The 12,273-nt window shown below is 65.7% G+C and overlaps 1 protein-coding gene across 1 annotated transcript; it reads left to right on the top strand.

Annotated features, from left to right (window-relative positions):
* The first annotated feature begins 130 nt into the window (after positions 1–130).
* On the top strand, positions 131–2,367 carry OVCA2 (OVCA2 serine hydrolase domain containing). Its single transcript, XM_084219119.1, has one exon. The coding sequence runs from the start codon at positions 146–148 to the stop codon at positions 845–847; it is 702 nt and encodes a 233-aa protein (XP_084075245.1). The 5' UTR covers positions 131–145; the 3' UTR covers positions 848–2,367.
* Positions 2,368–12,273: the final 9,906 nt, after the last annotated feature.

The following is a 12,273-nucleotide window of genomic DNA, read 5'->3' as shown; positions in this document are numbered from 1 at the left end:
CCCGTCCTCACCCCCCCCGTGGCCTCCCGCCGCCAGGGGGCGCGCGTCTCCTCCGCCGAGGCGCTCCTCTCGATCTCGTCTGCCCGCCCAATCAGCGCGCCGCGTTTCGGCGGGAAGGCGGAAGTGGCGCCGCCGGGGCGCGGCCATGGCGGAGGCGCGGCCGCTGCGGCTGCTGGCGCTGCACGGGTACCGGCAGAGCGCCCGCCGCCTCCGCCAGCGCACCGGCGCGCTCCGCAAGGCCCTGCGCGGCCGCGCCGAGCTGGTGGCCATCGACGCGCCGCACCGCTTGCCCGCCGGCGCTGAGGACGACCCCGACGGGGATGACCCTCCCCGCGGCTGGTGGTTCTCCGGGCCCGGCACGTTCGAGGCGGGCGAAGCGGCCGCGGCTCCGGCGGGGCTGGAGGAGTCTCTGTCGGCCGTGGCGGCGGCGCTGGCGGAGCACGGGCCCTTCGACGGGCTGCTAGGCTTCAGCCAGGGCGCGGCGCTGGCCGCCATGGTGTGCGCCCTGCGGGCCCGCGGCGACCCGCGCTTCCCGGTGGCCTTCGCCGTGCTGGTGGCCGCGTTCGCCAGCCGCGCCCCGGCACACGGACACTTCTACCGGGAGCCCATCGCCCTGCCCACCCTGCACGTCGTGGGCGACACGGACGCCGTGATCGCAGCGCCCCTGAGCCGGGAGCTGGCCCAGTGCTTCGTGGAGCCCGTTGTGCTGTCGCACCCCGGCGGGCACTTCATCCCCGCGGCTGCGGCGCAGAAGAAAGCCTACCTGGAGTTCCTGGAACGCTTCTGCCCCGGGCAGGGCCAGGCCGAGCGCCCAGAGGCTGGGGAGGCTCGAGAACAGGCGCTGTAATAAAGAAGGGCTCTGGTGAGCCATGTGCAGCCACCCATCCTGTGAAACATCACTGTTTCCGTGCCTCCAGAGGGACCAGAGAACAGCTCACTGCACATTCTGCTCTTCAGTGTTCACCCAGGCCAGGCTAAATGGTTCTTTATCTCCCTTTTTTTTCAGCTTTGTTGTATACATCAGTATAAAATAGATATATATATACACATGTGTGTGTGTGTATATATATAAAAAGTTATATATAATGTGTATAACATGTAACACGTGAGTGTGGGGGTGTGACAGGGGGTTGAGGGCAGGAGGGTGACACTGCTTTGTGGGCAAGGTGCTTTCAGAGACTCCAACACCTGCTCAAAAGGAGAGTTCCTCAGCTCAGCCACAGGAAGTCTGCAGAGCACAGAGCTCTTGCAGTTTTACACCCCAAAACCTCGTGGTTTTTAATATCTCTTAAGCCCAGCTTCCAGCTGGTCTGGGCCTGGAAAACCCTCATCCTTGGCAGTGCCAGGGCTGCTGGTGTTTCAGGGATGAAATGCCTTCTGGCTTGATGTGCATGTGTTGAATCTTCCTTGCACAAAGTGCCTCCGTGAACAAGAAGAGCTTGTTGCTGTTTGTGGCTCTGTATGATCCAGAAGCACAGGAAAATCTTTATTGCTGCAACAGTTGCAGGTGTCCTGCTCAGCTTCTGCCCCGCTCAGCACTGGGCACCAGTCTCAGGAGAGGAGAGCTAGCAGAGCTTCTCTAACCACAGCTTTCCTTGGGGGTGTAGAGCTGGTAAAAGAGGGAAATTAGGTGAAAAAAAGCGAATTTTCCCCCTGCTTGAGCAGCAGGGCAGCGCAGTGTCAGCTCTGCAAGGCCGCAGGACATTGTGCTGCTGAAACCCTTCCTGTGCCTACTGAGCTGGGAACGGGCCTGGCAGTGCCGAGGGTTCAAGCAGCACAGGAGGGGTGAGCAGCTCAGCCCCAAAGCAGCACGGCAGGAGTGAACAGCTCTCGGCCCCATCGCGTTTTGCCCCGGTTTGCAGCACGGTGGTGATGCTGGCAGGAGGATGTGGCTCTTTCCCCGCAGCCCAGCCCTGCTCTGCTGTTGCCCTGTGGGGCTGGGGGGGACTCGGGCAGTGCTGGACGTCTGTGCCACTTCACGTGGGCTGTGTCACATCTGCTGCGACGCCGTGGGGTTGTCTGCACCCCTTGGTGACACCACGGGCTGGGACTTGGGGCTGCACGCCCGGCTGCAGCTGTGGCCGAGCACGGCGACCAGCTGTGACAACGCACCGGAGCCTTTGTCCCCGCTCTCCCCCCGCCGCCGGGCAGGGACGGCCGCGGCCGCGCTCGCAGCCCCGGGAGGTGTTTGGCTGTCACCGAGCTCGCTCCCGGTGCTTTCCCGGCGCGGAGGAGGCACCGCAGCCATGGCCGCCCGCCCGCACTGCGGCCCCGCAGCCCCGGCAGCTCCCGGCAAGAGGGGAGGAAGGGGAAGAAAAGAAGCTCAGGGTGCGGTGAGTGAGCAGCACGGTCCCAGCTCTGCAGGCAGCTCCCTCGGGTGGGTCGGGGAGGGATCGATGAACCGAACTGGGGTGCTGCGGTTCCTGCCCCTTTCCCGGAGTCTGTATGAAGATGGCTCCTGCCGGGTATCTGCTGTAGCGGTTTAAATAAATTATTAAAACAGATAAACGCGACCTTTGTCCGCAGGAGGTGCCTGTGTGAGCTGCGCAGGAAGGTCCTGCTTGGTCCCGGTGTGGTGGGAGGAGGGAAGCGGCTCGGAGGGGTTTGCCATGGAAATCCTGCCCTCTCCCTCCTTTCCTGGCCAGATGCCCTCGGGCTGGCCCCTGCCTCTCTCGCAGATCCAGGTCTGTTCCTGGGACGCAGCCACAGAACTTGGCTGCCCTCAGAGGTGAGCCTGGAGACAAGACTGGCTGATGTGCTCCCACTCAGCTTCATGCTGGGGAGTTCTCTTTTCCATCACCCGGTGTCGCCCAGGGGAGTTGGTTTTTCCCCCAAAACAGCATGGCCCAGTTGCTGTTGCTGAACAGGGGGGTGATGTCCCCAGATGTGCCTTTCCATGCCCCAGTGCAGCCCTGGAGCCACCTGTGTGGCCTCAGGGACAGGAAGGACCCTGGCTGTGCCCCTGCTTGTGAGGAGCCTGCTGTGGGCATGGAGTCCAGGGAGAGCTTTGCTGCCCCCTCCCTGGTGAGCAGAGCCCCCAGCCCTGTCCCAGTGTCCCGGGAAGGGCAGGAGGAGCCTGGCATGAGCAGAGACACCACCAGTGCTGCCCGTGCTGCCAGTGCTGCTGCTTCCCTGCAAGCTCCCGGCTGTTTTCCCACCTCTCCCCAGCTCCCCACACCCCTTCCCCCTGTGCCACTGCCACCTCGAGGTCACTGCCACTGCCCACCCTGCCAGCCACCCACTTGGGGCACACCAGGCACAGGTAGAGGGGTTCCTGTGGGCAGCACTGGAAAAAGCGACGTCCCGCCGAGCCTGGCATCAGGTGCAGCTCATGCCAGGGTTTGAGCCTTACTCATCTCACGCTCTTCCTCCTCTGTCCCGGCCAGCAGGACTGCCAGAGGCATGGGGAGGGGGTGCTCCGGGAGGGTGATGTGTTTCCCAGATGGTTTTACAGCGAGGCTTTTCCCAAACCTGCCAAGGTCCTGCCTGCAAAGTGGCGGTGGCACGGGCAGGGGACAGCCGGGACCGTGCCTGGGCCCCGCTGCTGGAGCAGGACCAAGCCGTAGGGAACAGCCCCCCCTTCCCTGCTTCACTCGCAGAAGCTTCCAGTTGTGGCTGAGTCACTCCTGCTGTAGCTCCTTCTCTCTCCTTGTTTTGGATGGAAGTTTTCCATGGAAACCCACGCTGGGCCGGGCTGCAGGCTGGGATAAACACGGCTGAATCACAAAAGGCCGTTTCGCCAAGAGCTGTCAGATGGCAGCAACAGCGTGTGGGGCCAGTGGGCACCTGCCTGGCCTTTGGGGGGGCAGCAGCAGCACCTTTTCCTGCAGCCCCCACCAACTTTGCTGGCTCAGGCCCACCCTAAATTCCTACGGTGCCAGGATGCCACTTGGAAAAGCCAGGAGCGGGTGACAGGTTTTGTCTAGAAGTTTTCTGGGGCCACGTGCTTTCCCAGGGATGCACAGGGAAATCCCATCCAGGAGAGTCCCTTGGGACCTTCGCTGAGGCAGTGTCCACCCCTGTCCTCAGCCGCCGGGCTCTGTAGGGTCATGGCTTGGAGGTGCCAGGGAGACCCTTCCCACCCTCCTGGCCATGCTCTGAAGCCGCTGGGTGCGTTGCCGAGGTCAGGCACTGTTTGTGCCATGCTTGTGCCCTGCTGAGCACCAATCCACCATGGAGGAGGCCGTGGCAGGGGCTGTGATCCTCCTTGGCACCACATTCCTTCCCAGCACCGCTGCAGTCTCTGTGCTGGGGAGGAGCACGGGAGCTGGACAGCCTCTGTCCCCTGGCGCCGGCGGCTGGCCCCAGGCCCAGCGGCTTGGAAGCGCCGTTGGAAGACAAGTCCTGGTGTCAGGAATCCAGGATATTTTTAAGGACTCTGGAAGAAAAACTGATTCCAGGGTGTCAGCGGGAGAGACTTGGCCTTCAAAACAACAGTGCAGCTGGAACGTTCCCGGGCTGGAGCATGGGGTACAAGGGGCCACAGCGCTGCCCACAGGACATGCCCCCTCACCCAGGGGTACCCTGGAAGGGACACTGGTGTAACCACGGCCTGGACCTCACTGTGATGCTGTTAATGGGGTGCAAACAAGGAGGTGTTTCCCAGAAGGTGGAGGGTGGGTTTTGTGGCAGTGGCAACTTTGCAGCATGGATGTGCTGGATGTAGCTGTGGTTTTACCTGAGCGCTGGTGGGACTGCCCAAAAACCCCTGTCTGGGGCTGTGAGGTGCTTGTCCCATCACCAACAGCAGTGATGGGAAAAGCAGGAGTCAAAGGGAACAAGCAAGAGGCACGGCAGGGCACAGCAAGGACCTTTTACCTCTGGTCCTCCCATGACCCACTGTGGCCCTGCTGGCCCCTGGGGACCTGGTGGTGGCCATGCCTGTCTGGGTGAGGATAGAGCTGCCAGGTGCATGACCCCATGGATGGGTGAGGGATCCAAATGGGGCTGCTTTGGAGAGGGAGACTGTGGGCAGGGGACCCTGCATGACCCCAACTCAGTCCAGATGGGACACCCACGGGAGCCCTGTGCTGCAGGATCCCAGGACTGAAGGTTCTTGTTCAGGGACTCTTCCTGTTCCTCTTGCCACTGCCACCATCACCCACTTGGGCCTGACCCTACATCCCCGGTGTCCCCATGGCAGTGACCTCCGTCCCCTCCGGGTCTGGGTGGTCTCTACAGCCCTTCCATCCCCCTCTCTCTGTCTCCAGGGCCGTGAGTCCCCGGTGCCCCCCACGAGGAGCCCTGCCCGGCCAGCACCGGTCGCTGCCGGCTGCTGAAGGCCCGGTGCCCGGTGCCGGGGCAGGCCGGGCCGCTCTGACTTCGCCGCTCAGGAATCTCCTGGCCGCGCCGGGCGGGTTGTGCAACCTGCGACCGCCCCCGGCCGCCCCCGCCCCGGCCCCGCCGGCCGCGCTCAGTCCCCGCCGCGCCGGCCCCGCCGCCAGCCCCGCTCCGCGAACGGCCCGCGGTCCCCCCGCGCACCGGCGGCGAGGCGGGGGGACACGGGACGGGGGGACGGGACCCCGACTGCCGAGCGGACAGATGCGGCGGGACGAGCCCGGCGGGGACGGTCCCCGAGGGGCTCCGGGTCCCCGCCGGGAGGGCAGGTGAGGGGCTGCGGGGCGGGGACAGGACGGGGGATCCGAGGAGGGGGTCCCCATCGTTCCCGCTGCCCGAGGAGGAGCCGCTCGGCGCCCGCCCCCCCGAACAGTAAGAGTTGATGTGCGGTGAGCTGCATCCTGCATGTGAGCTCCTACTGCCCCGGGAGGCGGGCCGCCCCCGACGGGACCCCCGCCGCCCCGCCTCCGCCGCCTCGGGGACCCCCGGGGGTGGGCGAGTGGGGGGAGCCGGTGCTGCCCGCGGTGCGAGTCCGCCTGTCCCGGCGACCATGGCTGTAGACTGTTACCCCCCCAGCGGCACAGTAACAATCTAAAGCCACGGTCGCCCGGGCGGCGTCGGAGTTGGGGGGGGGCGGGAGGGCGGGTTGGGAGGGGGCAGCCGGTGCCTTGGCGACGGCGAGGAGGCGTCCCCGCCACCGCAGCGAGCGCGCCCGACCCCCACCGGCGGCGCGGGGGGGGACTCCCGGTGCTTGGGAGGGGGGGAGTGTCGGTAGCATCGGCAGCATCGGTAGCATCCGCCCACCCCCCTCCCCGCCCCCTGCCCTCCCACGCGTGTCCGCCCCGCCGGGAGTCCCCCCCTACCTGGGCTGCAGCGGGAAGGCGGGGGGGGGGCGTCCGCCGTGGGGGGGTCGGTGTCTGCGGGGGGGGAAAAAGAGAGCGGGGTCAGGCGGGCACCGGGACACCCCCCCATCCCCGCCCCTTCCCGCCTTCCCCCCCGCCCCCGTCGGGGCGCGCTCCCCGACGGCTCAGCACCACGGACAGCGCCCGCCCCCCCGGCGCTGCGGCGGGGCCGGGGCCGGTGCGGGCCGGGGCCGGTGCCGGTGCCGGCGGTGGGTCATGCTTCAGTAGCCATGACTGTAGACTGTTACTGTCCTGTCCCTACGCAGCAGTAAGCAGTCTAGAGCCAAGGTGCCGACGCTCTGACTCGGGCTCTCCTCGACGGGGTCTTTAGACGCAGCGGGGTGAAGGCGATCGACCCCCCCTCGCCGGGCTGCGGAGCCGGCAGCACCCGGGCTGGGGACACGGGGCTGCGGGGGAACCCGAGGGAGGCGGCGGTGGAGAGTGCCCGGCACGGCGGCACCGCGGGATGGGGCTGGGGGGTCCCGTCGGGGGTGGCCGCGGGGAGGCTCGGAGAGGGGGGACAGCGGGCGCCGGTGTCACCCGAGAGCGGGACACACACGCGCGGCCCCGCGCACGGATGCGCTTCCGCACCTCTCCCCGCCCCCCCAACCCCTGCAAGGTGCGGGCGGCCGGTCCCCGCCGTGCGCCCCCCCGGGGCGGCCCCGCGCTCAGCGCCCGCCCCCGCGCACCGCCCCCGCCGGCGCCGCCGCCCGGCCCCGCCGCCCCCGCCGCCCGGCCCGCACGTGGGGCTGCGCCAGGCGGCACCGCGCCGCCCCCGCCGCCGCAGAGCTCCCCCCCCCCGCCCCGGCCCCCGGTGCCCTCCGCTCCGCCTCACCCCCGCCCCGGGGCCGGCAGGTGCAGCGCCCGCTGCCGCGGGGCTCCGCTGCCCCCTCCCGCCCCCGCACCGGGCTCCGTCCCCGCTTACCTGGGGGCCAACCCAGCCGGTGCCTTACCTCCTGCGGGCCCCGCGGCTGCCGGGCCGGGCAGGGGCCCCGCGGCTCCCGGCGGGGCCGGCGCCGGTGTCGGTGCTGCGCTGTCCGCAGCGCGCGGGGCTTTTATAGGATCGGGCTCGTAGTAACGGGGATCTCGGCTCATTCATAGAAAAGCATCAACCTACACAATGACGTGAGCGCTACGTCAGCGAAGAAATTTAGGGAACGGGAAGACGCTACTATTTATATCGGCGCGGGGGGAGGACAGCGGCCCGGAGCCGGGCAGGGGGTCCGGGCTGCAACAGGACCCCGGCCCTCCCCCCGACCCCTCCGGAGCCCCCCCTCCCGTTCCCTGGCTGCTCGAGGAGCGCAGCGGAGCAGCACCCAGCACCCCACATCCCTTCTCCACCTGCTGTCAGACCCAGGGGCCGTGTGCCCACTGGATCACAAACTGAGGGTCCTGTCCCCCCGGGAGTGCAGTGTGGGGCACCCCCTGTCCCAGACACGAGGGGTCCATCCAGGTGCACATGGGAATCCAGGGTGCCCATCACCCCTGACCACCCTGCTGGGCCAGAACGTGGCCCCATCGTGGCATCACCAGGGAGCTGCTGATCTGGGGCTGTCTGAGCCCCCTGTCATGACAAGGGGTTGCACAGGGGTCCCCAGATCCGGGCACCAGCCTGGGGGTGCCCCCTGCCCACCTGCATCCCTCACCCTCAACAATGTCCTCAGCAGCACCTCCCAGGTGCCCCCTCAGAAGACCCGCTGTCCTTGCAGTGTCACAAGCACCCATGGGGGCCACCCCAGCGCGCTGCAGGACAATGGGGCAGCACAAGCAGTGCTGGGGAGGGAGTTTGGAATACATGGAGTGAGTGACCCACTGCAGCACCGTGCTGCCCTGACCCCTCCAGCCTCACAACGGGGCCTGGCCCTCACTCCCACCAGAGCTGGGTCCCCCAAAAACCATCAGTGCTACAGAAGAAGGTTGTGGCTTCACGGGTGAGTTAATTTCGGCCCCTTGCTCCTTCCCAAGTGCCAGCACACCCCCAAGATGGCCCTAGAGTCATATCCAGGGGCATTTGGGAGCATCCTTTCCCCCTTTATGCACCTGTGTGTCCATCCATCCATGCATCCCCCCCATTCCTGCTGGAGCCGTCTGACCTCACTCTGCTCTGGCGAAGCATCACACCGGTAACCACAGCAACAGCGGCGTTGTCATTGACAGCAGCATCCGCGCCCGCCAGCATCCGCCGCTGCGCAAGGCCGCGCTGCTGCAAGGCCACACGCTGCTCGGGGGCCTCCAGCCACGACCCCCCCACTCCCTTACCCCTCACACCGCCAAATACCTGCAGAGCGGCTCAGAGAATTAACCCCTCCCAACCCCTCCGGCGCCTCCCCATCCTCCACCGACCAAGGTGCTGCCATCCCCTCTAGAACTCCCCAAAACGCCTTTCCCACACCCTGCTAGAAGGGGGTGTCCCCCTCCTGTCCCCCCGCTTTTTTTTTCCCCCGCGCAGCACCGGCGCTCGCCCCGTCGGGGCTCTCCGGTCCGGGAAGGGGAGGTGGGGAATCGCTGCCGCAGCGCTCCCCGCCGCAACCGTGACTCAGCCCGGGATTAGTCAGCAACTGGGGCCGGCCCACCCGCTACCGGCTGCGCAGCTCCGCCGTTCCTCCGGGGGCCGCGACCCCCCCCACTCCACGTCCCGGTTCCCCGACGCGCACAAGGTCCCCCGACCGGGACGCGGAGTGGGGGGGTCGCGGCCCCCGAGGAGGGGGTGTCGCATCCCGGAGCGCGGCCCGTTGCTGCCATCTCGTGGGCTTCCCACCGGTGACACAGCCGTGTCCCTGCCGTGGGAGGGGGTGAGAGGAGCCGGTGGTGTGGGTGGGGAGGGGGAGGTCACCTGTAGGGCGTGGGAAGGGGGTGGTGGATGAGGGGGATTGAAGGAGGAAGGGGGAGAGGAAAGGAGGTCTCGTTGTGCCATCGCGACTCCACAGGGGTGGGGTCTTCACCTGCTTGGACGTCACCCCCCAAGGAAGGGATCCTATTGCCCCACGATGCATCACTTCAAAGGAAAGGGTCTCATCGCCTCTAGCCCCAAAATATCACCCTGCCAGAAGTGTTCCTCACCCAATCTGGGCATTGTGCCACAAGGAAGGGATCCCCCATAAGGGAAAGGTCCCAATGTTTCACCAAGTATCATCCCACAGGGATGAGATCATCACCTGCCTGCAGAGAAGGGGTTCCATCACCCCATCGAGTGTCCTCCCACAGGGAAGGGGTGCCACTGCCCCAGGAAACAACACCTGGCCGGGACGGGTGCCCTTGTTTGACTGGAAATTGCCCCCAAGAAGCGTCACCCATAAGGAAAGGGGTCCCACTATCTCACCAAACTCTGACCCACAGGGACAGATCCTCATCTACCTGCAGGGGACAGGTCCTGTCACCCCATCAGGCACCATCCCACAAGGAACGAGTCCCACTGCTCCACAAAGCATCTGCTCACAGGGGTGGGTGCCCTTGTCTTCCCAAACATCCCCCCACAAGGATCCCATTGCCCCCCAGTTCAGAAAGGGGAATTGCAAAGCCCTGCTCCGGGGGAGGAAGATCCCTGAGCTCTGGCATATCCCAGGACTGTCCAGCTGGACAGCAGTTCAGTGGAAAAGACCTTGGGGGTCCTGGGGGACAGAAAGCTGACCCTGTGTCCCTGGGATGAAGGAGGTGGATGGTGTCCTGGTCTGTGTTGGTTGGCAGCAGTGACAGGATCCTTCCCCCTGCTCAGTCCTGGAGTGCTGGGTCCAGTGCTGGGCTCCCAGCATGGAAATACTGCAGAGAGTCCAGGGAAGGAGCAGTGAGAAGAGTAAAAGGCTGGAGCATCTCCTCGATGAGGAGAGGCGGAGAGCTGGGACTGGCTGGAGAAGAGAAGGCTCCAGGGACCTGTCAGTGCCTGCACACCCCTGGAGGGAGGGTGTGGAGAGGGCAGAGCCAGACCCAGCTCCTGCTGCCCAGTGCCAGGACCAGGGGCAGGCAGCACAGACCGAGTCCCACCATCAGGAGCCCTTCCACACTGGGAGGGGAGAGCTGGCCTGGGCTGCCCAGGGAGGTGCTGGAATCACCATCCTTGGAGATATCCAAAACCACCTGGGCAAGGTCCTGTGCATCCAACCCTGGGTGGCCCTGCTGGGGTGGGGGATGACTTCCTGAGGTCTCTCCCAGTCTCAGCTCCTGCTGTTTGCCTCTGTCTCTTGTGCACCTGGGTATCCTTCCACAAAGAAGGGTTGCCCTGCTCCATGAAATATCACCTTTCAGGGGGGATAGGTGCCCCTTGTCTGACCGAGTATCACTCTGCAAAAAAGGGTCCTCTCAGTATCACCCCAAAAGAAAGGGGTCCTATTACCCCAACAAGCCTTGGTCCACAGAGGAGGCCCCCCAGCCACTTGAGCATCACCCCACAGGGAATGGCTCCCATTGTCCACCCCAGCAATGCCACCCAGGCAGCACAGCAGAGAGCAGCCACCCTGGCTGGGCCTGTGCTCTGCCAGGGAAGCTCTGCCCTTCCTGCTGCCTTTCAGGGATCCTCTCCTGATGGGGACACACTGGGAGAACTCAGCAGGGTCCCGTGGCTGCCCCAGCCTTGCTTTACAGCAGGCAGGGCTTGGCACTGGAGCAGCTCAGGAGACGGGCAGGGGTGACCCAGGGCTCAGCCCTGTCATGAGTTTCACAGCCTCAGCCCCTCAGGTGGAGCGGACGCACATCCCCCTGCACACACAGGGGCGCACTTTCGGGGCTGCTCTACCCCGGCACCGCCGGGAAAACGGAGCTGGAGCTGCCAGCGGGGGCTGCAGGCTCCTGGCGCTGCCGGATGCGGCCCCGCTGGCCAAGGGCAGTAATGGAAGACATGTGTGTGGGCTTTGGGGAGAGGCTGCGCTGGGAAACAGGGCCCTGCAGAGACCGGGGGGCTGTATCCTGTCCAAAAGCCCAGGTCCCACATGAAGCCAGGCATGCGAACGCGATCCAAACCACAGCTGGATTTGAACCGAATCTCCCAGCATCTGGGCTAATTTGCTGCAACTTTGATTGATCGTGGGGAGGGGGCACAGGCGGGAAACGCTCCAGCTCAGACCTCCCAACAGAGCCAATGACTTAACCAGAGCTGGTTCCAATCTGCTCAGCACATTGAGGCGAAAATGCCCCTTTCCCTGCGCGCTGCCGGTCGCCGGCGCTGGCTCTTCCCGCGGTCCTGCAGCCCGGCCGTCCCCGATGTCCCTCGGAGCTGGACATGGGCTGCAGCTCCCTGGGGACACCCGGCAGTGTTTGAGAGCTCCGGGTGCGGAACGCCGGCTCACGCTGTTGTGTTAGGATCTCTCCAGAAGGCTGAGCAGGACAGGACGGGAGATACTCGTGCAAGAACCCCCCCTCCACCTGCCCCAAACCCCTGCGGGCACCGATCCGCCCCTCTGCTCCTGGGAGAGGCCGGGAATGGGAGAGGAGCTGCAAAGGAGGGTGGAAAAGGCGAGGGGTTTTTCCATTCCCTCCCTCGGCCGCTGCCCCCGAGGCTCGGCGTCACTCAGCAGGTAGCTGGGGCAGCCCGGGGTCCCGGCCGGCCCCGGGGGATGCAGCTGTCTGGGAGCCGCTCGCTGCCGTGATTTATGCAGCTCAGCCCCATAAATTACCGGGACGGAGCCCGCGGGAGCCATCGCTCACAGCGACGTCCAGAGCTCGCTGCCAGAACCTGAAACACTTCCAGCCGTTAATTGAAGAAGGGAAAAAAAAAAAAAAAATGGGAGAGGGGGGAGAAATTAGTGCCCGGGGAGTTGGGATTAAACCGCGGCTCTAACGAGGGTCGCCCACGTCCCGCTCCCAGGATCCCGGCGCTTCCTGTGGGCAAGAGCCCAGCATGGGGAGCAGGGAGGGGAATTTCTGAGCCTGGGATGAGCCCGCGGGCAGTGACACTCCGTCCCGGTCCCCAGGGTGACATTTCCGTAGTGAACTGGGACACGCTGAATCCGAAGGGAATCTGAGGGTCAGTTCCAGGTGAGCGATGCTGAGCTGTGAGGGCAAGGGCTACCACCAGCCTGCACCCTCCCTGCCAGCACCCATCCCT

This window comes from Fringilla coelebs (genome assembly GCF_963513975.1).
Source record: "Fringilla coelebs genome assembly, chromosome: 20".
Classification (NCBI taxonomy): Eukaryota; Metazoa; Chordata; class Aves; order Passeriformes; family Fringillidae; genus Fringilla; species Fringilla coelebs.
Note: the sequence above shows the minus strand (reverse complement) of the source record. Positions and strands in the feature narration are given on the sequence as shown.

Bases quoted from the DNA above. Each gene is read 5' to 3' on its own strand.
- OVCA2 (XM_084219119.1), top strand. From the start codon at position 146: ATGGCGGAGGCGCGGCCGCTGCGGCTGCTGGCGCTGCACGGGTACCGG.